Genomic DNA, 26,135 nt, shown 5'->3' on the forward strand with positions numbered 1-26,135 from the left:
AACTACACTTCATAATTTCGGGTTTCTTACAGGTTTTTATTACCATTCTCTTCCAACGTTGTTCATTCCAATACGAATAAGTTAAATTTAGGTCAACACATGCTAAGTCTACTCAGTATTGCGCCTAAGAACACTTGAATCCTTCCAAGGTTCATAGTATTACCCCGATTGCCAACCCCACAAGTCCCAACCAGCTACCAGTAACTTTTATAGCGATAATCCCACCTGATTTCTTTTCCTCGTCTGCAACAGTTGTCTGAGTCGGCCCAGTAGTGGTAGTAACTTCACTTCCATAATCAACAGTACCGGTAGGTGTCGCTTCGCGAGGACCGGGTGTAGTCCACGTAGTTGGAACAGCCGTCAACCCTTTATCATACGCATTCGCAGTAGCACAAATTTGTTCGCTTGATAATTCGGCCGCGAAATGACTTGGGTCGTCTGGGCAATCAGCATAACAGCTTGTGCCGAGTAAGTATTTTTCATTTCATATTGGAATTATTCATCAGGTATGGCGGGGTTAGTAAAAACTCACTTGGAAATGTTTGCGATGCCTGAGCATTTGCAATCCCAATTATCTTCTGCGCATTTGTTGAGTCCGATTTTCATTGCTGCTATACATTCATCCACCAGACTAGTTCTTATCAGGATTGAGGTTTGGGTAGGTGTATATAATGCGAGGCTTACTCTTGGGAAGCACATGTTCCGTCAACTACTGGTGCGCTTGTAGGGCTTGCAGTTGGGGTGGGACTCTGACCAGCGGTAAAAGAAGCCGAGACAACCAACAGGAAAGAAATGTTTAGGGCGAGATAGTGCATTACGTAGGCTTTCGACTATCCATGCGAATGATACTGTTGATTCGATATTGCAATTTTGAGTACCAAACGTCCTGGAGGTAGATGAAGATGAAATTTAGAAATCAAATTTTGGCAAGACACCGTAGACTGGAGAATCAACCCGAGTCTTTGACTATATACGGTTTCTTAGAAAAGAGCATTATGAGATGTTACAATGACATCTTCGGATCCATGGATGGCAGGTAGTTAAATGGTGTATTTGAGCTCTTTGTGAGTGGGTAGGTCTATATCCGGCACCGCCTCATGTTGTGAGAACCTTGGAAGCCCAACTAGGGATATAAATTGACAGGTACCAGGTCCTACAGACCAGATACTACCTATAGAAGTACCATGGATCTCAGATGTTGGTTCCAAGGTTATTTGAGCCGCTTATGACTAAACATATAGTCGGTTCATTTAAATTGGTAGTTGGCATTTTGCCTACCTAGATGCCTAGATTATAGAGCTCTGGTTTTGAAGAATGCTGCTTGTAGAGGATAATAAGTAACGAGTCAGCTTCTTTAAGATTGATCTCCTGTCTTTCTCTTTATAGCGATCTGATTATGTTTTAGGATAATTCTGAGGTCGTATGAGCCGGCTGGCGTTACATTCCTTAATCGATACCAAAATTCTCCAATTAGAGATCGTCTTGATAGGGTTGAGGAATGTGGGGTAGCCTTTTGAAGCTACCCGTCTCAATACGATTCTCATGAACAAAGAAGTGAAGCACAATGTACAATGACGACCAGTATCGCTTTTATGGACCTTGGTACAAGGAAAGAACTCCCATGGCATCTGTGACTTGGGGTGTTGGACTTGGTCGTATGGAGGAAGCTGCGGGTCCCGGGGACTTTAGCTTCAGTAATTCACTGATGTAAAGTGCTTAATTTACTCCCATTACACTTACCGAGAGAATATCAGCATAATAGATTAGGTAGAAAATAAAATTCTGATAGGCCATGCCAAGAGATGATAGAAAGGGGTGGGAAATGTAGTCAACCCTGTATTGTGATCTTGAATATCGATACTAGCACCTCGATCGGGTAGTAAGTCTACCACTATTCCATATGCTCGATCCTTTTCCTGCTACTTTGTAGCATTACCTCTCCTATTCAGAACTCCCTCCAGATATGGTCCCCATATGAAACGCTGAGATAACGCAGCCTGTAGTGCAGTCCGAGGCCTTTCAAACGATGCAGCATAAAGTGGGGTACCCAATTTAGGTGCCCAGTATTGGCATTGGCACCTTGATCTAATAGAATCTGTACCATATGTTCGTCGCCTCTGGTCAAGACCTATCGTAGATTACGGTTGAGTAGCCTTGGATTGATCATTATAACTGGGCAATAATGGAATCACCGCACCCTTAGCGATGGTGTTCATGGACTGTTAGAAGGCTGCGAAAATGAGCCTGATCATGAGTGGTCGACTTGAGAATAGATAAAACTAGTGATTCTAGTGCTTAAATACCTGTTGTCTCCCATTAAGTGTTTCCTGTGACATGTAGGACGCCTCAGGCCAACTGGTTCAATCAGTTCACAGACTGAAACAGAAAATGACAGATTGAAAACGAATTCTTCTCCAAGCGATCGGACAAGCCGAAGCAGTTGATGAAAAAAGGGGTTCGCATCAACCGGGGATAGTGTAAGCCCAGTGACACAGTGCGACCAGCATGCGCAAGCACAGAGGCTGGTCGCTATTATCAAAAATAAGGATAATCAATGTGTCTTCCAATGGAAGACTTTCAGAGATTAAACTGAAAAGAACAGATACTACACTTGATCTAAGCCAATTGGCAAAGAGAGCTGAAAAAGGAAAGAAAAAAGATGAACTGGAGCGGCAGAAGATTTGTTTATAACCATTGTGCGCACGGACCTGTTAGTGAAGATCACCTGATACATGTAGCCTTCATGACGTCATATCTCGAGGTATGTACATCGAAGTTATCAATTTCTTATCTCCTTTTACCCTTTGAATAGATGAGATTCTTATTACATATTGGTGCACAGCATTGTCAAATAATACGAGGACTCTCCCCGATACCCATCTGCAGAGATCTGAACCCTTTTGAGGTCTCAGTTCCTGAGGTTCCAGCCCTACCAGTTGCAGCCTCTCTATCTCTAGCCAGGCCGACAAATTTCCCACTGCTACATTCACTGTACTACTTGAATAGCCACCAACTCTGGTCGCCAAAAGTGGCCCGAACGATCATTTCTCCTGTCGCTCCAATTAAGAGCCTAGGTGTTCCTATGAGGTGGCTTCTCGCTGTATATACTTTTTTCCTTTCTATATATACCTTCCTCCTTCCACTTTACGCATCTTTTAATTTAGTCAACACATGTTGAGCTGCCTCAACGAGCTTACGATGGCAGCGACGACATGATTGACTCGGCACCCAAGCTGCAGTTCAGAATATGAGGACCAAAAATACATTCCATGATGAACTTGCGCCTAACATGGCGCCATAGTTCTGAAAGAGAGCGTCGAAATACGGCAGCTCTGATGAAGACTAGAAACCCGGAAACCCCATTGGAGGAGAGACCCAAAATACAGCAGAAAATTCATCCGAATCCCCCGGGTCTGTTTATTCAGGACAGACCTTCGCATACCACCAAAATAAGCCAAAGCTTCTCAACTACACTGCTCCACGACTCAGGCATTGATTCAGGACATGGACAAGTTTTAGAAGAATGCGCGAAAGCAAGCCAGCAAATCCTTCACCGAGCAGATAAAGAATTATTGATTTCTTGTCAGCTACTTCATAGAGGTTGAGATGGACGGCACTGCCGACCAAGTCTGATAGTTCAGATGATGCCGACGCCAAAGTGAAGGTCAATACCAGGGCAACTGTCTCTGGTCCTCGTGTTAAGCACCTCGTTTATCTGCCCGCGCGGCTGATCGACATGACTGACGCTCAGCCGTCTGAGGAAACCTTCAATGAGCAAGAGATTATACACATTTTGAAGCGCAGTGAGAAAAGTCTGGCAAGGCTGTTTTTCTTTTAATTCTTTAATTTTAGTCAGCAGAATAACTATGGAATTCTTTATGTATTTTCATATCTACATGAATAGAGGACTCTAAAAACTTATATATTTCAATCGCACGCGAGCATAGATAAGGATGGCGATAAGCCTGCCGACATTATTCCGATTTCCTTCGCAACTCCGCTTCCAATCATCTCCCCCCTCATTCTCTTGTACTCCGTACATAGTACACACGCAAAAATGGGCCTCTTCAAGACTTTCTTAAAAGTCAGCGCTGCTGGTAGCGCTGCATCCATAAGTATCTTTTTCGGTGCCACGCGCAATGACATCTTTACGCCCATGGACGCCTCCGATCCTATCTTCCAGTCTCCCATCTTCAAAAAGCTCAACCCGAACCAAAACCCGACCTTCCATGACCTGTGTGTCCGCCGCATTGAGTTAGGAAAGATCAGACCCGAGCTTCTAGAGAAGAAGGGCAAGTTGGTAGAGGCTTTCTGTGCTGGTGTTTGGGGAGGCATGGGTAAGTCTACCGTCACCGGTTGAATCATTCTTCTCTATTTCTCATCCATGTTCCTTTCGGCTTCTAGGATACATTCCCCAGCGTGCTATTCTCCAGTGGCACAACAAAAACCCTGAAACTGCCGATCAACTTTGGGATCGTAAGGACCTCATCTCCAACAGCTATGAGATCGGCACTTTGATCACCGACCACTTCGAGGTTGTTGAGAAAGACGAGGAGCGCATCGTCGTGCGCTGTGGTGACACCCCTCTCCACCGTGACGTGCGTCCCTCTGACGGCCTTTTCGAGATAGGTGCTGTGATTAAGCAGGAGGAGGGCGTGGCTGAGTTTACTCTGAAAAGCTGTCTGTTCCAAGGCGAGGGCAAGGCCGACGCTCCTCCTTTTGATTCGATGATGGACTGGCTGCATAAGCAGTATACTAAGTTGTGGATGGAGACCGCTGTGTTGAAGAACTGCGTCCGTTGAATAGCATCGGAAGATGGTGTAGATACTACTTATTTTCCATGGCGCATTACAAAGAACGAAGTGTATTATAGAACTAACTAGTTATTTAAACATTCTTGTGTATTAGCGCGCGACTACGGATATATTCACTTTGCATTGAAAGTCCTAACCGGTCAGTTCTTCAGCGGGGTTGGAGGCGCGTCGGATTCAGCCGACTCTTTGCCGATACTGACAGGCAGGTCCGATTCGGCATCACTAGTCAAAGTGACGGCGAGAACGGCGGGAATAGCAACGACGAGTGACCCCATACACAGACCCCAGTCCATGGCAAACTGGGTCATAGCAGGCTTCCCCAATGCATTCACACGCCACGCCATCGCACCGCCAACACTCTGAAAGGTCTTATATGCACCGACCAGAATAGCCGTCACAGCGGGAGAGTTCGACCGAGCGCCCATAAGCCAGTAGCAAAAGGACTGCCAGAACGCATCGTAGGCGCCGTAGAAGATGTACAGGAAGATCGGGCCTGAGGATAAGTGACCATCCTTGTAGTCAATATCCTGCTTTAGTCCCTTGGCTAAGCGACTATCAGACCACTTCTGGAAAGCGTATCCACCGCCCCAGATAGCCATGCCAGTGACGAAGAGAAAGATCCAGGCGACACGGGCTCGCATGCGACGATCGAACCGGGGCATATCAAGAATCAGACCAATGATCAAACCACCCAGCATCTGTGCAATCCAGTACAACGCGCCATTGAGCGAGCGCGAACGAATGTTAAAGGTCTCTCCGTTCACAACGTTCTGCTGATAGGAGTAGAACACGTTGGCCGAGAAGAACAGAGGCAACATGCATATCACGCGCCAGTCGCTGGTTGTGCAAATGGCAAGACTTAGAGTCTGGCGCCAGGTCCTCTCTTCCTCTGTCTTCACTTCCACCTGAGCCCCGCGAATGGCGAAGGGTGGGCAGATAAAGACGCCGAGGATCCAGCCAAATGCCATAATGACCATCAGCGCGATATATGTTCCACTATTCACGGTTCCACTTTTTGAATGATAGTTGAGTCCAAAGCTGGCTAGCGATCCTACACCACCGCCGAGGTTGAAGATAACCCAGAACGCGGCAATGGCGCGCCCTTTCTGATGTTCAGGTACATAGGTTGTCATGATGGCTCCTTGGGCGACCCATAGGAAGGATGCGCCGATACCTAGCAATGCACCGGAGGCGATGATGAACGTACCGTTGCTGGTGGCTGTGTATTATCAATTAGTACGATCCGGGCTTGAGGAACTGGTATTATCACATACAGTTGTAGCATAGCAGGCTACCTGCGTATAATGGATAGGCCCAGCCTCCGAGAAGAAGACAAACGCGAGGACCAACACGATTGAAGATTGGACCGACAATGAATAAAGCAGTACCAGCTGTCGCAGAGAGAAGAGCAACAGTTGCATTTGCAGAGATGGTAGAGTCAACTTGACCAGAGCCTCCCATCCCAGAGAGAGCATTATACATCTATGAGAAGTCAGCATATGAACCAAAAAGAATCAAATATTTCAAGACTTACTCCAGGGCAACAGAAGCAGATGAAGCTGATCAAAATGATCTGAGACCAGCTATGGGTCCAGATCTGGTATACAGTAGACCGCTTGGTGTCCTCTGGAGCATCTCCAGTCATGATTGTCGACTCCATAGTGCAAAGGAAACTAGAGTGCAAATGCTAAATGGAGATCAAGTACTCGTTTTTCGAGGGCTGTTTGATATATACAATATCTGTGCCTCTTTATAAAATGCGACGTTATCAGATACATGCGACCTCGGCTACGCTAATGCCTGTATTTTCGGCCACAATTAAATGGCGGAGTACCTCCGCTTTCCCACAACTCTATCCAACGTTGGGACTTTAAATGAGGGTTCCTTCTTAACTTAGGTCAAGCCGCAATGGCACTGTGCTCTGCAGATTGTAGCATCGTGCTAGTTTCATCTTTGGCACAACTCGATTATGAAATGTATCCATCGCGAATTGACTATTCCAGGTATCGATCTGCCCTCATAGTGTATACATCTAGTTAGCTAGTTTCGATAACAGATGCAGAGCTTCTGTGTATCTAGATAGAAAGTTCTCCACCTCTTCCAGCTATAACGCTTATTTATTGGACCTTTCTGGATTCTTTCGGGTTTGCCGTTTCATCCATAGATCCTGAACGGGATATTCGAGATAGAATCGACTAGGTGTTAACTTCTCAGGTTTGGACAGGTTCCCATGAGATCTTATGATGACGATGGTATCCATGGGTATGTATTCACAATGACTGTTACACTGTTACAGGTCTGATTCCCAAGGCCAGCTTCCATCGCTTCACTAAGACGGAACTCCGGGAGAGTTGATCGACAACGCAGCTGATATCCACACTCGAAAAATTCAGGAATCTGATGCGAGGGTCGAAGGAAGTTACCGCAACATTATAATGGCAGACTAATGTCGAAGTTGCATGATATCTTCCAGGGTTGATAGCCAAGAGAGCAGAATGTCCTTATTGGGAAGGTGTCCTTCGTCTGGGGAAATTAAGTTCATTCCCTTACTTTGAACCACGTGAATCTCATGATCCATGGTTCAGCTTTATTGCCATGCGACTCTATAGTAACATTCCCCGCGTTTCAATGTTTTTCTCGGCTTTTCCGTTCAAAGGTTAGAACAATGCCGATAACTCGGGATTAGGACCCTAGCTGCTTAGCGTGGTTGCTAGAGGCTATTGTCTATCTGGTATGTTAGAAGATTTTCTCTTAAATTTCTAATCTGAATCTATTCATCTTCCACCCTTTCCGGTCGTTGAATCTTAGATTGTTATCTTCATCATGGATCTCAGTACTTTGGCCACGCTGCAAACAGAGGGCGTGAACCCTAGAACTCGCAACATCGACCGCATATCAACTCTGCAAATGTGCAAGGTGATCAATGTCGATGATCACCTAGTCGCGGATAGTGTTGAGCCCTGTCTGCCTGATATCGCGGGCGCAATTGATGCATTGGCTTTGCGTGTAGCTCAGGGCGGCAGAGTAATCTATGTCGGAGCAGGAACCAGTGGCAGGTTAGTTGAACAGCAGTCAATAGTCAGATCCCGACAATGACCAACAGCAGGAATACATAGACTTGGCATCCTGGATGCTTCAGAGATCCCGCCTACTTTTGCTGTTCCCCACTCTCAGTTCATCGGGCTCATTGCCGGTGGCGATGAAGCTATCCGGCAAGCACAGGAAGGCGCAGAGGATGATGAGAAAGCCTGCGTTGAAGATTTGAAATGTCTTTTTCTTAACCCCGATCGTGACAGTCTCATCGGGATTGCAAGTTCCGGCCGCACGCCGTATGTGCTCGGAGGTCTTGCTTTCGCGAAAAGTCTCGGATGCCTCACTATTGGTGTTTTATGTACGGCTCCATCTGTGATGAGCCTGTCAGGTAATGTGGATTACTTGATTGCGCCTCTGCCTGGGTCAGAGGTTGTTACTGGTAGCACACGACTAAAGGCTGGCACCGCGACGAAAATGGTGCTGAACATGCTAAGTACCGGCACCATGATTCGAATTGGGAAAACTTACGGCAATATGGTACGAATCAAAATTTCCAGGGGTATTCTGAGTGACACTAACATCGTTTATCACAGATGGTTGATATGGTAGCCTCAAATCTCAAACTGGAGCAACGATCTCGCAATATGCTGAGAACACTCAGTATGAAGTGCAACGGCATTTCTGACTCTGAACTGACTACGCTCCTTACCAAGTGCAACAACAGTGTCAAGCTCGCTATCTTAGTTGCTGAAACGGGTAATTCTGTTCAGGCATGCGAGCAACAACTAGTATTAGCTGGCGGTGTTCTGGCGAAAGCATTGGATAAAAGATCTAAACTCACTCAGTCGCAAATGCCAGATAGACAATTTGTATTGTGTATCGATGGTGGAGGTACCAAGTGCGCAGCTGTGGTAACTGATGCCAATGGCACCGCGAGTCATGGTTATGCCGGTCCATGCAATTTGTGAGATTTAATATACATTGATACCGGAGCACCTGCTGACAATTTTCTTGCAGGACTGATATTATTGCAAATGTAGACGCAGTTGTGGTGACCCTTCTTACAGCCACTAGAAATGCACTGAGAGAGCACATTCAGAGTGGCACGGAACCATCGGAATCACGTTGGAAGGAATATCTTCAAGCCACCTTTCGCTCTGTCTGGGTTGGAATAGCCGGTCTGGATCGGACTAACCTGTATGAAATACTAGTTCCTAAGCTTGGGGAAGCCTTTGGCGTTGACGTAAAGCTGACCAATGACGTGGACTTATTACCTGCCGTTGTCTCACCACGCGATGGAAACTCCGTTATTGTCTTGATTGCAGGAACAGGAAGTGTGGTAATGCGGTACTCTTGGACCGATGATCTAAAATATATCCGCAATGCTCGTGCTGGCGGATGGGGACATGTTCTGGGCGACGAGGGCGGTGGATTCTCCATTGGTCTGGAGGCAGTCAAACACACCCTAGCCGTCCTAGAAAACAAGATGCATGGTGTGAAAGAGAATGACTTGACCGAATTTGAAGAAGCAATCATCAAGAATCTTGGTTGTCAAGTCGTAGACGATGGCAGTATCGATCTTTTGAACAAAATTCTTTCACAAAGCCAGTCACGAAACATCAAGTCTTGTATTGCCGGTATTGCAGAGACTGTCCTGAGGTTCACAGCTTGCAACAAGACTGCAAATGGCATTGTGAACGGCCAAATATCACATCTTGTGAACAAAACATTGAGCCGTCTAGCCAATCCTAGATGTGCTGGTTATGCTGTCCCAGATGAAACGGACTTGGTCCTGGCGGGTGGTTTGATGAAGAACGAGGGATATCTACAAGCTCTGAGGCACTTCTTACGAGAGAGAAGATTGGAATTCCGCAATGTTCATGTGGTTGATGATGTCGCGTTGGCAGGTGCGAAATCGCTCATCTCATATCGATCAGCAAAAACTTGTCTATAAAGAATAATATTATGGAATATTACTCACCCTGTATAATTTGGGGTAAATGTAGGCCCTTTGTTTACTAGCAATAAATCGTTAAAAAAAACTCTCTTTATCTGCTGCTTCTTTCTATCAAGATGACTCCGATTACATGCAGACCTATCAGCTACTCCATGAAGTGTACGGTGGAATAGTTGATTCAGTCAAGCATGATATAGGATTTGAGTAAGAGGAAACTGCGGACAGAATGATGAGGATGGCTCTGAGAACAAGACTACAAAATTGAAGAATCTCAATGATGAAAAAGTACTATTCATTTTTGAATTGAATTGACTAACTACCACAAAACGTCTACTCGTCTAACGAAGCCCAGTATGCAGGGATCAATGAATATGAAGAAAGAAAGACTATATCCGACAAAACCGAGAAAGAAACAGCCGCCAAAAAACCCAGAAATGCTCAATTTATGCAACCAAAGCAAGACCCAAAGCAGCAGCAAGTAATGAATACTTAGCAGAGTTTTTATCCGCTACGCCAGTGAATACTGCATTGAAAACAGCGCTGGAAGTACTGGAGGGACTATCAAATGAGACTGAAGCGGCAGAATTGCCGGATGCTGAGGTTGCAGATGGGTAGAATGTTGGGATGTTGGCTGAGCCGAGAACAACACCGGGGGCTGGGATTATTGTTGGTAGGCCTGTTACGGTGCTGGGAGACACATTTGGTGATTGGGATGGTTTTTTTGTGTAGTCTGCGGACGCACCACCCCAGGCAGTTGGGGTTGCAGAGGGTGCGACTACGGCTGGGTAGGATGGGACACCAACTCGGCTGGAATAGGCATCAGCTCCCGAGCCGACACTGGGGGTCTCCCAGGCGGAATCTGAATCGACATTTGGCGAGAATTGGTAGTGAATGGATGCGGATGCGCTGGCGGTCTCAGGGCAGATGGTTGTTGTATCGGTAACGACATCGGTAACAATTCTACCGGTGCTAACGGGGGAAGTACCGAGAGCGTAAGCACCGGAAACGGGGGTAGTGGCTACACTCTGGACAACACTGGACTGCGCAGATGCCTGAGTGGCGTGGGCGGCCTCGGTCTCGGGGCAGATAGTCGTGAAGTCGGTGACAAAATCGGTGACAGTGCGGGCACCGGTCTTGGAAACCTTGAAGGTAACGGCGGCAGTTGATTCAGAGGCAGAGGAAGAAGATTCAAGTGTCGTAGACGCGACACTGCGCTCAGTACTGACAGCTGATGCGGTAGCAGACTTAATGGATTGAGTGGTGGATGAGACAGTAGAGGCAGACGAAGTCGACGAAAGGGATGCGTGCACCCCAGTCTGGTAAATCTTCACGGAGTTGATTTCCCAGTAAGTCTCCTCAAATGCAGAGGGGTTCTCGGCGACGTAATTGATGCAGCTCTGCGAAGGATCCGAGCTGGAGCCCATGGGGCAACTGGACTTGGCAAAAACGCCACCAGCCCAGTCACCACAGAAGGTGACATCGAAGATGAAAGATTGAGCCTTGAAACTGGAGGCGACATCACATCCATCCTGCACAAGAGCCATGGGGGTACCAAATTTGGTGACATCAGGGGCACCAGCAGTGATTGAAGCTGGAATGGAAGAGCGCGGGAAGAACCAGATCTTGACGAACGAAGAAGTCCATTCCATGGCATACACACCACCGCCCTGCTTGTTGAAGGAAGTACCATAGCTCCCCTCAGCACCCTCCACAACACATCCCACTGTGCCTAAATCCTCACCACAGCCGGTAGCATTAACAGCTCCTGTCATACCTTCATCGGTCAAGGCACAAGTACCAGACGTATGCATGACAATTTCGTTGTGGTCCTGTAAGTTGACACCCTCGATGATATCAATCTCGCCATCCCCGGGCCACGACTCACCAACCGACCAGAACGCGGGCCAAGTACCACAGATGCTACCAGGCATATGAGCAAGGTCGGCAATGACAAGAGAATGATCATAGTATTTTGTTGTGCCGATGCGCACAGAGTCACGACCCTTTCCACTAGGACTGAGAGTAGTTGTGTGGTCAACACCGATGTAAACACTGCCGGAGTCGGTAATCTTCAACAGGCCAGAGCTCTCGGCAGTGCTTTGATTGACATAGGTCACGAAACCATTAGTTGGGTCAGCGCCGGTGTGGAAACCAAAGTAGTCGAGGAAGTTCTTTCCCTGCCACGTCTCGACGAGCGAGTATGAAGAAGCGATGGCGGGTGCAGCCAGCGACAAGAGCAAAAGCGATCCAGCGCTCCGTGAAGACTTCGAGAAAACCATGTTTTTCGAGAAAAAAAAAAAACGAAACACGACCGGGTGTTTGGTATAGATAGATTAACAGACAACTGAAGGCAAGAGAGCCGATCAGATGCAAAAGAAGGGATGGAAGCTTTGTAAATGAATGAAATACTAAAAGCTACCTCAGAAAGGAAAGGCAGGACAATCCCAGATTGTCAACAAAGGCGAAAGGAATGAGGAATGCAAGAGAAAAAAAAATAAACCGAAGGGCGCCAAACAGCGACATTGAAAGGTATTTACGTCGTAAACCACTTCCACTTTTTACTTCCACTTTACAGCGCACCAATCATAATTGGGTGTTGACTCAAATGTTAGGCTAGAGTACTTTTTAGCGCTATTGACCATTCAGAAGTCGACTGTGTCTAGACTTGGGACTTGAGTGGCATGGTTCCTCTGGGGCAAGAGACAGGTAACCTAGTCTCTACATAGGAAGAATTTAATATAATCCAATCAGAGACCAGAATGCATCTCCATTCTTCAACCTTCAATGAACTGAGGGGCCTGTCTGTATAAGTGACTGGTCTAGTTCGGGCACTAAACGCACTTAGTGTGGGTCTACTTGAAACACGCCTCGGCATGAAAGACGGAAGTGGATTGGTGAAACAGGAGGCACTTCATGTTACTACTGTGTACTAACTCAGGGGCTACAATCTGTACACAAAAGACGGTCTAGAATACTCTATTCTCCGTACCCTCCGAACAATGTTAATGTATTCCTTGTCTAGGATGATCATTTCACCTCACATTCTTGTAGTGCAAGGAGATTACAGATCTGCAAATCCCAGGTTTTCAGATCTGCCGATCCTCAGATCTTCATGGAATCTTCAAACTCCAGTTGTTGCAGGACTCGGGATACTGGTAAATCAAAACAATGCCGGACCGCAGTGGAGTGAACAAGCCGAGTCTTGGCAAATTGATCTAGATCTTTTAATAGTGTAGAATGCCAAATTGAAACTTTGCTAATTCTTGATTAAGATCTGTCATATTCAATCTTTCTTTGTCTATTAAGCTAGGCCGTGGTGGCTCATTTCTAACGGCTCTTCATATTCCTCTTCATACTCCGTCTCGGGATCCAACAATGGGATGTAGTGGATCTGGTCTGGCAGAATTTGAGTCTGATCCACCCCCTCTTGTACTAAATCATAGTTCAACGTTAGCTCGTACATATGACTTGTCTTTCAAGCTAAGAAAACTTTTACTCAGAAGTATGGTGGCTTACCTTGTTTCTTGCCGTCGGCATGTGTTGCTTCCATGTCGGTTGCCTTCTGTCGACTGTTGGTACCCAGCTTGCTATTCTGGTTGTTTGCTTGAGATTGTCTATTCACATGGCTGGACATATTGATTTCAGAAATCTTGTTCAAATAGGAGGGAATCAACAATCATAAATCCAACATTGAATGTATGGATTAGTGCTTGGGCTGTGTGGAAGGGGTTATAAGTGCAGAAATTCCAAGCCCTTTTCTATACTCCGTACGGCAAGAATTCCAAGGTTACCATGAACTCAGAATTCATCATCCAGGCCTTCAAGCTGTGTGAAGTGTAATCCGGAGCACACCTGGGCAATTTACGCCACAATTTGACTCTCCAATCCGGTGGCGCCCAACATGAACTTGACGTCGGCCTTTTGCCCCGAAAGATATCGAATAGATTATATTTAATTTTGATGTTTTCCTCCCTTAGCCATCTATATAGACACAATAAGGCTGAAACAGTAATTTGAGATAAGCCGCACAAAGAATAAAATTAAGCTCTTCGGGCCATACTTTCCGAACTAAACCCCTTTTAAAACACATGGCCTAGTTTGCCATGTTTAATCCTTCTCACGCACGAGACAAACTATCTAATGGCAACGTCATCAGCATATCAGCATTCTGGTATTTTTGCCCGGCGAAAAGAAAATGCTAAATCCTCTGCTGAAATGGCGTTTTCGAGATTGGCTAGATCTTCCACAAGGATTGTCATGCTAGGAAGAAATTGTGGATCAAATGTTGGGAAGCTTTGGAAGGTGATCAATTTCTCTCTGATGTATTTCGTATCAATAATAGTAAGAGACCAATGGGAAAAATAGTCCTTGGGATTACTGCTCATTTTCCAAAGTTGATATATAATAGTCAACCTTGGATCCAAGTAACTTCCGAATCTCTCAGAGCTTTGCATACCTAGGTAGATAATTCATGGTAGACCTTGTGATGGTTGTAAAATCTTATAGTTCGAAGGGATAGCCATGTATGGAATCCCCGTTCTTGTCCCTGTCATGGCAATAGCTCTCTAGAGCTGGGTAGATGACTCGTCTACAACATGTCGAGCTAGTTCCCATGAGAGCCGGTTCTGAAAACGAGTCTGTTACTCTGCATCTTTGGCGTAGAGAATAAGGTCATATATTGACTTGAGTTCTTGATTTTTAGCGTAGATGGCTTTGGTAATACGGCCCATTGTCGGCGATGTCTGAGCAGATATAAATGGACAAGTGGGAGGAAGTGTACAGATAGCGTTGCTACTCGAAACAAGGGTTGATCTCTGTCTTTGTCAACCCGTGGATATTTTTATAGAATAATCATGACGTTCTTTGTGTGCTTATCTGCGATATAAGGCTGTTTGATGAGGCTCACAAATTGACGCTAAGCCCAAGTACCTCGGGATGAAATTTGAGATCTCGGGAGTACTTTAGCGTTTATTTCCAGGTTATCTTGGGCTACTAGGAAAATTACGGATAAACACCACAAAATCAGCTTTGAATGGCTAATTTTCTGAAAAAAATGCGCTAAAACACAGAAGACCGCAGTAGTTTTTCTTCACGTTGAGTCAAGACACCAATAGTGTCACGCCTACAGTGTTGCCGAGTGTAAACCTCTCCCTTTCCCTTAATCCGCCACGAGATACCAGAAAATGCCGAGCGAGCAAGTCTAGGTATATATTAGTTCAGTTTGCTCTTCAGTGCTTCAATCTCAGAGGTGAGGTTCTGCATCTGCTGGGCCTGAGAGGAAATCAACTTGGTTTGCTCGGAGATCAGTTTCCTGATCTCTTCAATATCCTCGCCGACACTGTTGGTGGGCTCGGTGATTTCGATCTTGGGGGTGGTGGGAGTCTAGGAAAGTTAGTATCTTGACAGTATGACGGGGTTCCGATTGACCTACAGAGATGGCGGGAGCTGGGGTGGGGTCGCGCTTAGCAGCAGCGGGTTGGGCCTTTGTCTCGGGCTCCTTCACGCGAGGAGAACTGCTAATTGCAGGAGAAGAAGGTTGTACGGGAGAGCGTGTGTGGCGCTCGACTGGCTTAGAAACCTCCTCGAAGCTGGAGTCATCGTCATCCTCAGGCTCCGCTTCCTTGTTATCAGCAAACTTCGACACCATAGATGCCATGGAGGCACCTTGCTCCTTCATAGATGGGGTCGGACGAGCCACAGGGGTAGGCTCGGGTGCCTTGGTGACAATAGGATCAAGAGTCTTCTTGATATCGGGCTCGGCAGGCTTGGGAGCAGGGGCATCGAAGGTGCCAGTGGGCTTATCCTGTACACCCTCGACCTCCTTCAATCCCTTGCCATCAAAAAGACTGGCCATGGAGATCTTAGGAGGAATTGCCTCCTTACCACTCAGCCACTCAGAGGGGCTCATAGCAGGAGTAAGACCGACGGTGGGCAAGTAGATGTCGTCCTGGAAGGTTTCAGAGCGACGGGGAACAATGAATGAAACAGGCTCAATGTAGCCGTCGTTCACGGTCTTGAAGGCGCGAGCCACCTCGTTCTCGTGCATGTTCACACCGCGCTTGGGCATGAATGCAATGCCTCGCTGGGGGTCCGCGGACTTATGTTCAGATAGGAACTCAAACTTATCATTCTCCAGCTCGAAGTAGCGGATGTTTCCATCACTGTGAAGGGGTTAGATATGGTAAATTTTGATCAGAGTCCAGCAATCACTCACCCTCGTCCGGCAAGGTACAGGCAGTTGGTACCGTCGTCCCAGAAGGGCATGCAGACACCTGAAATCGAGTCCAGGGTCTTGAAGCCATTGATGGGTTCACGAACTGCACGGATATCCCAAAGGGCCAGCTGGCGGTCACTCATCTTAGAGAAACCGGTGGTCGCGATCCGGTCGCGCTCTCCCAGCCAAACAGCACGGCTGTTCTTGGCTCCAGAGTGACCATTAGTCTCGTGTGCAGGGCGTTCCTGGCGCACATCCCAAATGCGAAGCTTCTTGTCTCGCGAAGTGGTAACCAACAGAGAACCGTTGGCACTCCATGACTGCGACTGTACGATGTCGCCGATGTCAAGGGTCAATTTGGGAGCACCAGCCTCAATATCCCAGATCTTCACGGTGTAGTCGCCGGAGGCCGTGGCCAGCACATTTTCAGCGGCGGGGTTAAAGAGCACGTGCCCAACCTTCCTATAGGGAGGTGTCAGCTTTCCGCATTAGCGTCTATTACCGCATGGGATGTCTCACTTGGAGTGGCCGCTCAGTTTACCAACAGGGGCAATGTCCTGGATATCATCCACTTCGACATCGGGGCGGACGGTAAAGTTATCCGGAACTCGCCAAAGGAAGACCTAGGCCCTTTAAGTCAGCAGCAGTCCTATTGCGTTGCCGTTCATGTTTTCTTTTTCTTTGTGGTTATCACGGTACCTTTCCGTCGTCCGAGCCGGATGCAATCAGATCATCATTGAAGGGATTCCTACTAGCGTGAGCAATGTGAAGTTCCAATTCATCGACCAGCGCCACTTACCAGTCGGTGTCAAGCACGACTGCAGTGTGTCCTCGGAACAGAGGGATACGGTCTGGCAACTTGCCCCGTTCTTCGAGGGGAATGACAGCAAATGCGCCACCACCACCAGCTTCCCAATTGACGGCGAGGTGCTTCGGGTTAACCTATTTTCGTTCGATTGTTAGATTGGGATACGGCGGCAAAATGTCAGGGGGAGTGGCGCAAAGAACGAACCTTGACGAGGTTGGTATCCCACGCATTTCTCGATACACGAAGATTATCGTAGCATTGTTCCTGTATTCATGGTGAATATTCGCCCGGAGTTATAGTATTTCATGTCGAGCGTACCTTTTTCGTCGAACGCCCGAAGACGTGGCCTTCTCAACGGTTAGCGGGTGCCTTCAGTAGTATGAGCAGATCATCACACTTACGATATTTGGAAGAACGCACAAAACGCCCGGACATGATTGGTGCCAAGGGCAAGGGGGTTCAGAATTGAGTGCTAGAAACGAAGCTAGGAGTTGATGATGAAGGAGGGGATCCGGCAGCTGCCCGCGAACAACCAGAATGCGGGAACTGGGTCCTTTGCTGTTCGAGCGGGCCGAGTGGAGTCCGCGCTTGGAGTTTGGAGTGTTTTAGTAGTAAACTGCTCTGATACAATGACAACTTGTATTGAATGGTCAACCTGAAGATTCAGCCGATTGACAAGAAAGAGTTGAGATATTGAAATTGATATAGAAATGGCATGTTCCAACGGTCTCGTGTCCATCTCAACCCAACCAACTCACGTGCAGGTATACAAAGCGTAATATTACAACAATACCATAACCAACCCATATGATACCACTAGTCCCAAGTTGGTCCAATATGACGGGCTGACTCAGCGTTTGTTTATACATTTGTCGTTGGAGAAACCGGAGCTCATTTATTCTCCGCAGCAAGTCCCTTCCATCCCTCTTCTTGCGCATCTTATCGATTCGCCCAAACAGGCCATTGATACCGTGGCTGGACGTGAGTTTCTCATTCTCGCCCGGATTCTTTACTCTCCGGTGACCTGGCGTCCTAGCAATTCCAACATGGAGAACGAAAACATTGTAAATTAAATATTCTTCCATCGCAAGTGGTTTCATCGCATATTGACTTGTCGCAGCAAACTCGGTCGCGAGCGTTGACTCAGTCGCGCATACCGACAAAAGGCCTCAAGGAGTTGAATTCGGCAAAGACCAATGCTCGATCAGCCATTCCGACGCTGGGTTCTGGCGCAAACCCTTCCCTTTCACGTAAGGACGATAGCGCATCAGCAAGGAGTACTACTGAGACAGGGCTTATACTAACACAACTTGAAGCGACTCGTATCAAAGCTCCCTCATCACCAGAGCCGAAGAAGCCAGCACATTTTACCCGCTCAGTCGCCACTGCACCCAAGACACACACCCGCGGTAACTCGTTCACATCATCCACGATGAACAGAGCCAATTCGACAATCTCACGCAGTACTAATCCCTCATTTTCGGCCACCTCCGGATATGGCGCTCGCCCTGCGTCTGCAATGTCCCGCCTTCACTCGACTATTGGTAATCGCAAGCTCAATCCCACATCGCTCCCCCGCTGTGCGACCTCATTAAATACACACCCAGAAGATAGCGCCACAAGCGTCTTGGGAAAACGAAAGGGTAGGCCATTTTCCCCAATTCCTCGCGATCATTGTTGTTCCCCTCCCGTTGGAGCTCCCCCGAAACCGGATCCGGATAAACTGTGGCGTGATGCTCGGCGCTTAACTCCTTCCCGGGGTACTGGTGAAAAGGATTTCGAGATCTCGAAAGACAGCTTCAGCCGAAGTCGAAACCCTTCTCTACTCCAAACCTCGTCCCCTGGGAGCGTCGAGATGCCAGAACATGCCATCTTGCCAGTCGCAAGACTGTGTCAAGCCGCCAGGATCCCTTTGGTCAGCCCACCAAAGCCCTGTCAGCCTCCATTCAAAATTCCGGAACGGACACCAAAAGTTCCATCAATGGCGTCGTTTCTCACGAAAGATTCTTCCTATTCAGTTTTTAACAATTATGTAGGAACCGATTGGGACCATGCATCCAAGGAGAAAGCAATGCAGGATATGATGGATACAGTCGTGTTGAATATGCAACAAGACCGGTCTGAATCCTCTGTCCTCAAAGATACTATAGAAACTCTCAGGAGTCGAAGTAAGTCTAAAAGAACCATACGATATGCAATAGCTGACCTTTCAACCTAGCGACCGAGCTCGAACGGTACCAGAAGGAACTATTAGAAGCCAATGTCGATCTCCGTGTTGCGACTGAATCATTGAAGGGTCAATTGAATAACGCCGAAACCGTCTTGAAAAACGCACAACGAGAGCACGAAATAACAATGGATGATCTGGATAGACGTCAACGCATCGAGATGGAATCTATCCGACATCAGAGTCAGAAAGAACGAGAGGCACTGATTGTTCAACATGCTCGCGAAATTCAAGAACAACGGCGAAAATTCGAGGTCGATATTGAAGACGAGAAGTTCAAGCGGGTCCGAGAGCTTGACCAGCTCACATCGCAGTCCACCATAGACATTCAGAGATCACAGGTCGAACTAGATAACAAAACCCGCGAGATCGCTTCGCTTAAAGCCGAGATAAACACCTTCAAGGTCGAGCTGGATCGAGAAAGAAAGACTTTCCACGCCGTTCGCCAGAATCTTGACACTGCCAACACCAACAGCGTGACTTTAGAATCTAACATCCGAGCCCTCAAGGCTCGCATTGAGTTCCTTGAGGGTGGGCGGGAAGAACAGTCTCTAGCCTTCGAGCAATGCAATAGTCGGATGATGGATGCGCTTGCCGAGACCGAGGTGACAAAGGAAAAGCTTCGCAAGGAAGAAACACTTCGTCGAAAGCTTCACAATCAGGTGCAAGAGCTTAAGGGCAACATCCGTGTTTTCTGTCGTGTTCGCCCAACTCTCAACAATGAGCCTGCCTCTGTGATCACCCCGATGCAATACCCTGACGCGTCTGATGATGCCAAGGAGATCAATGTCCTGGGTCCAGAGGAGAAGAGTAGTCTCGGTACTATCTCCCGCAAGAATAATACCTTCTCCTTTGACCGTGTCTTTGGACCTTCGACCCAAAACGCCGAGGTCTTTGATGAGATCAGCCAGCTGGTTCAGAGTGCGCTCGATGGCTACAACGTATGCATATTCTGCTACGGCCAGACTGGCAGCGGTAAGACTCACACGATGAGTTCACAAGATGGTATGATTCCTCGCGCTGTCCATCAAATCTACGAGACTGCCCAAGGCCTGGAGGAGAAGGGTTGGCGGTACAAGATGGAAGGCAATTTCGTTGAAGTATACAATGAGAACCTGAACGATCTTCTCGGTAACCCAGACGAGCTTGATAAGTCAAAGCATGAGATCCGCCACGATATGCAGCGCGGAAAGACCTTCATTACCGACATCACTACTGTTACCCTGGAATCGCCAGAGATGGTCCAGTCTATCCTCAGCCGTGCAGATTCAAACCGCTCCGTTGCTGCCACCAAGGCTAACGAGCGCTCTTCCCGATCACACTCCGTCTTCATTCTCAAGCTGATTGGCGAAAATCACATGACAGGAGAGCGTAGCGAGGGCACGCTCAATCTGGTGGATCTGGCAGGTAGTGAGCGCCTTAGTCACAGTCAAGCAACAGGGGAGCGTCTCAAAGAGACTCAAAACATCAACCGTAGTCTCAGTTCCCTCGGCGATGTGATTTCTGCCCTTGGGCAAGGCAAGGAAGGTGGACACATCCCCTACAGAAACAGCAAGGTAAGTTTCCATAAAAAAGAATCCTTCTCATGCAACGAGCTAACCCTTCTATTCTAGCTAACCTACCTCCTCCAATTCTCGCTCGGAGGTAACTCCAAAACGCTCATGTTTGTCATGGCCAGTCCGCTACAGGCTCACCTGTCGGAGACATTGACAAGCTTGAAGTTCGCCACGAAAGTTCACAACACACACATTGGCACTGCTAAGCGTCAATCACGAGTCCGCGATTGAATATGATACCTCTTTGGTCTGCCGTTGTCTTTGCATATGGTTTGGATTTTTTTTTGTTAAGGGGCGTAGAGGTCTTTAACGACCCTGTCCTCTACCTCCGGCGGAGTTATGGGATGATTCCCTCCGTTTAACAAGTGAGCTTTGGGGGGTCGGTTGACCTTTGCCTGGCGTGTTATTTATTATGGAACTTATGAATATTGATCTTTTTTCTTATTCATCACATAGCTACAGGCTAATTTCCTATTTGAATGGTGTTTCAAGAGTGCAATGGCAAGAAAGAGATTCAAGTTTAGTAAACTTCTTAACTACCATGTTTTTGTTGAAGCCGTGCCCCGTTCGAATGATAGACCATTATGAATTACGACAAAGATCATAGATAATAGATATGTTAAAATCTCCCAGTTGATTGAGGCAGCTGGGGAAGCTAAGGCTTGACCAACTCCTATCTACCAGGTAGATGTCCGGGAGGTAATCGTAGATATGGAAGCAAATAGTGAAGGCATATCCGTCCTAACATTTACTTTTTGCTTTGAATCATCGGATATGACGATTTCTCAAATTCTCAGAACTATCTTTCATATTCGTTTAATAGTGGCGACCATGGTTCGATATCTGTTGGCGGCGCTGTTTTTCGCGCGCCATACGTTCGTTGTTGCGTGCCTCACGTTCCAAGGTGATTGGGTCTTTCTCGGGAGCAGGCGCAGTCTCCGAGGGAACAGTCTTTAAACCATCCCGGTCAATGGAATCGCTGCGCTTGATACGTCGGGCCCGGGAACGATCACCGCCATTGGGCGACTCGGAACGATCACGTCGGGATCGCTTGCGATCTTTATCGTCTCTTCTGCCTCGGTCTCGCTCGCGACGGTCACGACCATGCTCGCGATCTCTACCTCGATCCTTACGGCGGTCTCGCTCTGAGGGACGATCTCGATCTCGATCACCTCGATCTCGGTCACGGCGATCGCGAGTGTATCGGTCACTCTCTCGGGCTCGAGTGCGTTCCCGATTTTCGTCACGACGCACAGATCGGTCGCGACTTATTCGACGGCTTCTGCCGCCTCGACCTGAATCACGCTCAACGGCTTCTGGGGATGCTCTTTTGTGGCCATTACGCCGGTTCTCATCCAGAATCTGGCGATCAGACCGGCGAAGTTCACTAGCTCGAGATGGGCTCTTGCTGCGACTACCGCCCTGAGGCCGATAGCGTTCAGACCGATTATCACGACGGTCACTGTGGCGGTCCCTGTCCTTGCGGCGAGTTATATCACTATCTCGGTAAGATTTTCGACGCGAAGAAGCTTGAGATGCAGAGCGAGATCGAGAACGAGAGCGAGAGCGAGAGAGGTGACCATCAATCCGCGCCGCTTCTTCATCACGATGATCTCGGATATCATAATTAGTCGCTATATTTTGGGGAGCTGGTGATTGAGGTCGGGGGGTTGCGGCCTGTGAGGGTGAATGGGGTGGTGATTCTGCGCGCTGGGGCAGAGATGGGGCTTTGGAAGGAGATCGCGCTCCAGTCGAGTCTGGTGGAGTTCCAGAGTCCGCGCTGCAGATTTGTCAGTAAACATTCCAAGATAGATCGACATCTTGTAATTACTTTGTCGATTGTCCGGGTCCATTAATGCCTGCCGAGGCCCGTGATTTGTTCTGGAACGCACGCTGTCGAAGGACACTAGTATTTGGTAGGCCTTGTCGCATGGCGCGTGGTGCGGCAGGAGCACCTTCCACTCCAGGGTTAATATGGGCTTGAGACATATGTCCATTCCGATACCCACCCATACCTCCATACCCACCTCGTCCATAACCCTGACCCAGGTATCCATGGTATGGCCCTTGGCCCGTGGACTCATCTAGGCTATCAATCGTTGGGATTACTTGCAACTGCTGGTTGCCGACCTCCGTCAAGTCTGAACTTGTCGGTACACCTTCTTCATCCGTAGGATTTCCGGCTTGAACGGAGATTTCAGTATTGGCAGTTGTTGATAAATCCGTACTTGGGACCTGAGTGTTAGAATATCCACCATCGGGAGCGTGGGAAGAGTACGCCGGTACGTGGCCTCCATAACCGCCTCGACCGCCGTTGTAGTAGCCACGTCCGCGTCCACGATAACCTCCACGTCCATACTCAGTTCCGTAGTTACCAGACTGATAACCGTGGTTAGAATGGTAAGACATATTAGACCCGCCGAACGCTCCTCCGTATGGAGGTCCAGAGCCATTTGCGAATGCATTTGGATTGAAATTATCTTGGGCGCCTGGCCACATGCTCAGTTGAGATTCATCCCATCCTACAGATCCATACATGCCCTGTCCATTGAAGTTGCCCATGTTGTTCATGCCCATACCAGCAGCCATGTTCATTCCTCCAAACATTCCCGGATTTGCGGTCGTCGGCATCCCTATTATAATATGTGAGTAAAAAGTGTCAAATATATCACTGCTCAGGCAGTTACATACCCATTTGATTCTGAAAATTAAAAGGATTGCCCATGTACGGGTTCATGCCGTTAAAGTTGCCATTCCAACCCATACCGTTCCAGCCACCAGGGCCCACATTCATCATGTTAGTACTGGGTTGTTCTTGTTCTGGCATAGAAGGCTGGGTAGGTTCATTCGGCGTATTGCTTTCGGACTGCGCATTTGACTCTGTAGGAGCTTCCACGGGCGGCTCAGTAGCAGGGTTGGTTGCCTGTGTGAAATCGAATAAGCAAGATATTATAAGAAGGATGGCCAATGGTCAATGTTTAAACCAGTAATTACCTCTTTGAGAGCCTCTACTGACTCAACGTTGCCTTCAATTCCCTCCTGCACAGGGTTTATCTCATCGAAGTTCGTCAACTCAGACACCGGGGGCTCATTTTGTACATCAGGAGCTACAGGTTCTGCAGATGCTGCAACTTGAGTATCGACGGGCGCCTCCGTGGGGGGTTCGGTGTCTTCTGCGGGTGTAGGGATTGAAGCAGGTGGAGGAGCAGCTGCCAGTTGGTCCTTTCGCTTTTTCTCCGCGGTTCGCAAGAAAGCTTTGAGGGTGGTACGAAGCGCTTTATGCGGCTTACAGAGATCGGGGGTGAGGGGATTGTGTGTGCAGACAGGGCAGGTGTCTGGTAGGGATTCATGACCTGGAGAGGAAGTCAGCAATCGCCGATAAACTGGTTCTGGGCTACACTATACAAGATTCGCAAATTGACTGATCGCAGCAAGGCAAGCGGAAGGCGTTGACCGCCAGCTTGCTGCACATGGCACATCGCAGCTTAAATGGGATGTCGTCCGGAGATAGCGTGCTAGCAATTGGGTTAGAAGGTTGGAGATAAGTTGCGATAGAGCCGAATATACCTTGCAATGTCCATAAGACCAGCTGGCGCATCCGCCACGGCCATGTCAGCGGACTTCAATTTGGATGCAAAAGGAAGGAACAATCCGGAGAGTAGTAGGAGATGGGAGATGAAAGTACATATTATGCACTCAAACAACATATAGAATTTGGTCGGAGAAACAGTTCTGCCGACGTAGGTAAGGAACCATAGTAGAAGTCCAAGATATCCTATTATTGTCTGTTTTAATTACATATTTCTTTATCTCATTTAACTAATAACAATATGCTAGTGGTCTACTCTCAGATTAGATCAAGTAATTTATGGTCCATCATCGATGAAGCTGCGATACTCAAAAGTTTCATCAGCTTCCTTCTCTCCGGACTAGCTCTATCATCATAGAGTGGGAATAAGATGGACGAATAATACTAAAGACGAAGAATTAAAATAACATTGTTCGATGCTTTTCAATCTATTTTAATTAAAAATCGAAAATCAAAATTAAGATAGATTGAAAAGAATTGAAAGCAAAATAGTCAAGTCATCAAACTTCATCGGCGTGTAGAAAGGAGAGAAAAAAGAATTTCCACCGCAAACGATAATATTTGTACCCCCGATGCTTGATTAGGCTTAGCGCCGTATTTAATGTACAAGCAAATTACCACATCCTGCTATATTTCATACACGACACTAAACCCAATTAGGACATTTGCGTTCAATTCTGTATTTTATGCGGTCCATTTATCGTTTTTCTTTAAAAAGGGCGCCACCGCCCTCCGTTTTCTACCTTTATCACTTCTCAGGGAGCTTGGACCACTTCTATACTCCATGTCTATATTTTCCACAGCATGACAGAAGAGAATTATCGTCCTAAATCCCCCGATCTCTCCTCTCTCCCATTTCCACCCACTACTACCTACACTCCTTTGAGTCCCCTGACTCATCGTGCTTCTTGCGACTACGACTCTTCGCCTTTTTTTTCATCCCCACGCCCCCAACGCGTTCCTCAATCGTACGTGCCACCTTCGTCTTTTGAGGATATGGCTCGTCGCTCATCCCGCCTACAGTACCAAGACGCGCCCCAATACCAAAACGCGTCTGACGACCTTGAAATCGAGGCCGAAACTGAACAAGTACCAGAACCCCAAAGCAAGACCATGACTTTCGCGCCTGAAATTCCCGAAGAGAAGCCTGCGCCTGCTGGCGCTGGAATTGAGGTCAAGACCAAATTCCCCGTCGCGCGCATCAAACGCATCATGCAGGCAGATGAAGATGTCGGCAAAGTTGCGCAAGTGACCCCGATCGCAGTTTGTGAGTGTAGACTAATTGACAGAATCCTTGTAATATTATTTACTGACCCCCAGATAGCCAAGGCGCTCGAACTTTTCATGATTTCCCTTGTTACCAAAGCTGCGTATGAGGCGCAAGAGCGCAACTCCAAGCGCATCACAGCTTCCCACCTCAAGCTCGCTGTCAGCAAGGATGAGACCCTTGATTTCCTCGCCGATATCATGGCTAAGGTCCCCGATCAACCCGCTCGCAAGAATGAAGATGAGAGCAGCGACCAGAACGACGGTCGCAAGAAGCGCGGTGGACGCAAGCCTAAGGAGGAGAGCGAATAAATATCTCTCTTCAAAAAGGAAATGATTGACGATATCCTAGATGGGATAAGGCATCTGGTGCATTGATGAACAGAGATACGGAGTATTCTCAGTCATGATTTCTGGGGCGTTGGATGGTTTGGAATTTCTTTTAGCAGCACTATTTCATGTGAATACTTTACTTCTTAAGGCGGCAAGGCCTTGAATTAACGGAAGTCCAAATGAAACACATTCGGACGTAATATTTTCTGTTTTCTATTTTTATTCTTTTTTTTCTTGTCGAAGCGTTGCGTAATCTGTAACTAGTCAATAGTGGAGGCGATCAACACGATAGCACCAAGTTCCCACCGACTCCACCCACATCTTCAACCCCATCACAT

General features: G+C 47.6%; 11 protein-coding genes across 11 annotated transcripts; 5 read left to right on the top strand and 6 right to left on the bottom strand.

Moving 5' to 3' along the window:
- Positions 1-151: 151 nt before the first annotated feature.
- N7495_001441 (uncharacterized protein) lies at positions 152-815 on the bottom strand (the record flags this gene model as incomplete). The annotated part of the gene is made up of 3 exons (XM_057204111.1): positions 152-458; positions 533-631; positions 685-815. The coding sequence occupies 3 exons, from the start codon at positions 813-815 to the stop codon at positions 152-154; spliced, it is 537 nt and encodes a 178-aa protein (XP_057068184.1).
- A 2,457-nt stretch (positions 816-3,272) lies between these two features.
- On the top strand, positions 3,273-3,838 carry N7495_001442 (uncharacterized protein; the record flags this gene model as incomplete). The annotated part of the gene is made up of 2 exons (XM_057204112.1): positions 3,273-3,512; positions 3,599-3,838. The coding sequence occupies 2 exons, from the start codon at positions 3,273-3,275 to the stop codon at positions 3,836-3,838; spliced, it is 480 nt and encodes a 159-aa protein (XP_057068185.1).
- Positions 3,839-4,057: 219 nt separating this feature from the next.
- N7495_001443 (uncharacterized protein) lies at positions 4,058-4,802 on the top strand (the record flags this gene model as incomplete). The annotated part of the gene is made up of 2 exons (XM_057204113.1): positions 4,058-4,337; positions 4,405-4,802. 2 exons carry the CDS (start codon positions 4,058-4,060, stop codon positions 4,800-4,802), a joined length of 678 nt encoding a protein of 225 aa, XP_057068186.1.
- Positions 4,803-4,954: 152 nt separating this feature from the next.
- N7495_001444 (putative MFS transporter) lies at positions 4,955-6,474 on the bottom strand (the record flags this gene model as incomplete). Its single annotated transcript, XM_057204114.1, has 3 exons — positions 4,955-6,033; positions 6,089-6,296; positions 6,349-6,474. The coding sequence occupies 3 exons, from the start codon at positions 6,472-6,474 to the stop codon at positions 4,955-4,957; spliced, it is 1,413 nt and encodes a 470-aa protein (XP_057068187.1).
- A 1,163-nt stretch (positions 6,475-7,637) lies between these two features.
- Positions 7,638-9,801, top strand: N7495_001445 (putative glucokinase regulator family protein; the record flags this gene model as incomplete). Its single annotated transcript, XM_057204115.1, has 4 exons — positions 7,638-7,870; positions 7,931-8,384; positions 8,441-8,811; positions 8,865-9,801. 4 exons carry the CDS (start codon positions 7,638-7,640, stop codon positions 9,799-9,801), a joined length of 1,995 nt encoding a protein of 664 aa, XP_057068188.1.
- A 446-nt stretch (positions 9,802-10,247) lies between these two features.
- Positions 10,248-12,083, bottom strand: eng2 (putative GPI anchored endo-1,3(4)-beta-glucanase; the record flags this gene model as incomplete). Its single annotated transcript, XM_057204116.1, has 1 exon — positions 10,248-12,083. One exon carries the CDS (start codon positions 12,081-12,083, stop codon positions 10,248-10,250), a length of 1,836 nt encoding a protein of 611 aa, XP_057068189.1.
- Positions 12,084-13,105: 1,022 nt separating this feature from the next.
- N7495_001447 (uncharacterized protein) lies at positions 13,106-13,438 on the bottom strand (the record flags this gene model as incomplete). The annotated part of the gene is made up of 2 exons (XM_057204117.1): positions 13,106-13,236; positions 13,321-13,438. 2 exons carry the CDS (start codon positions 13,436-13,438, stop codon positions 13,106-13,108), a joined length of 249 nt encoding a protein of 82 aa, XP_057068190.1.
- Positions 13,439-15,015: 1,577 nt separating this feature from the next.
- N7495_001448 (coronin) lies at positions 15,016-17,261 on the bottom strand (the record flags this gene model as incomplete). Its single annotated transcript, XM_057204118.1, has 9 exons — positions 15,016-15,186; positions 15,236-15,965; positions 16,019-16,480; positions 16,538-16,641; positions 16,718-16,766; positions 16,818-16,960; positions 17,031-17,090; positions 17,145-17,173; positions 17,228-17,261. The coding sequence occupies 9 exons, from the start codon at positions 17,259-17,261 to the stop codon at positions 15,016-15,018; spliced, it is 1,782 nt and encodes a 593-aa protein (XP_057068191.1).
- A 611-nt stretch (positions 17,262-17,872) lies between these two features.
- On the top strand, positions 17,873-20,840 carry N7495_001449 (putative kinesin family protein (KlpA); the record flags this gene model as incomplete). Its single annotated transcript, XM_057204119.1, has 4 exons — positions 17,873-17,890; positions 17,947-18,994; positions 19,045-20,609; positions 20,667-20,840. The coding sequence occupies 4 exons, from the start codon at positions 17,873-17,875 to the stop codon at positions 20,838-20,840; spliced, it is 2,805 nt and encodes a 934-aa protein (XP_057068192.1).
- Positions 20,841-21,425: 585 nt separating this feature from the next.
- On the bottom strand, positions 21,426-24,207 carry N7495_001450 (RING finger protein; the record flags this gene model as incomplete). The annotated part of the gene is made up of 5 exons (XM_057204120.1): positions 21,426-22,389; positions 22,441-23,206; positions 23,301-23,532; positions 23,622-23,962; positions 24,015-24,207. The coding sequence occupies 5 exons, from the start codon at positions 24,205-24,207 to the stop codon at positions 21,426-21,428; spliced, it is 2,496 nt and encodes an 831-aa protein (XP_057068193.1).
- Positions 24,208-25,002: 795 nt separating this feature from the next.
- Positions 25,003-25,776, top strand: nctA (negative cofactor 2 transcription regulator complex subunit BUR6; the record flags this gene model as incomplete). The annotated part of the gene is made up of 2 exons (XM_057204121.1): positions 25,003-25,465; positions 25,523-25,776. 2 exons carry the CDS (start codon positions 25,003-25,005, stop codon positions 25,774-25,776), a joined length of 717 nt encoding a protein of 238 aa, XP_057068194.1.
- Positions 25,777-26,135: the final 359 nt, after the last annotated feature.

This window comes from Penicillium taxi, assembly GCF_028828555.1.
Source record: "Penicillium taxi strain IBT 34144 chromosome Unknown utg000001l_segment0_segment0, whole genome shotgun sequence".
Classification (NCBI taxonomy): domain Eukaryota; kingdom Fungi; phylum Ascomycota; class Eurotiomycetes; order Eurotiales; family Aspergillaceae; genus Penicillium; species Penicillium taxi.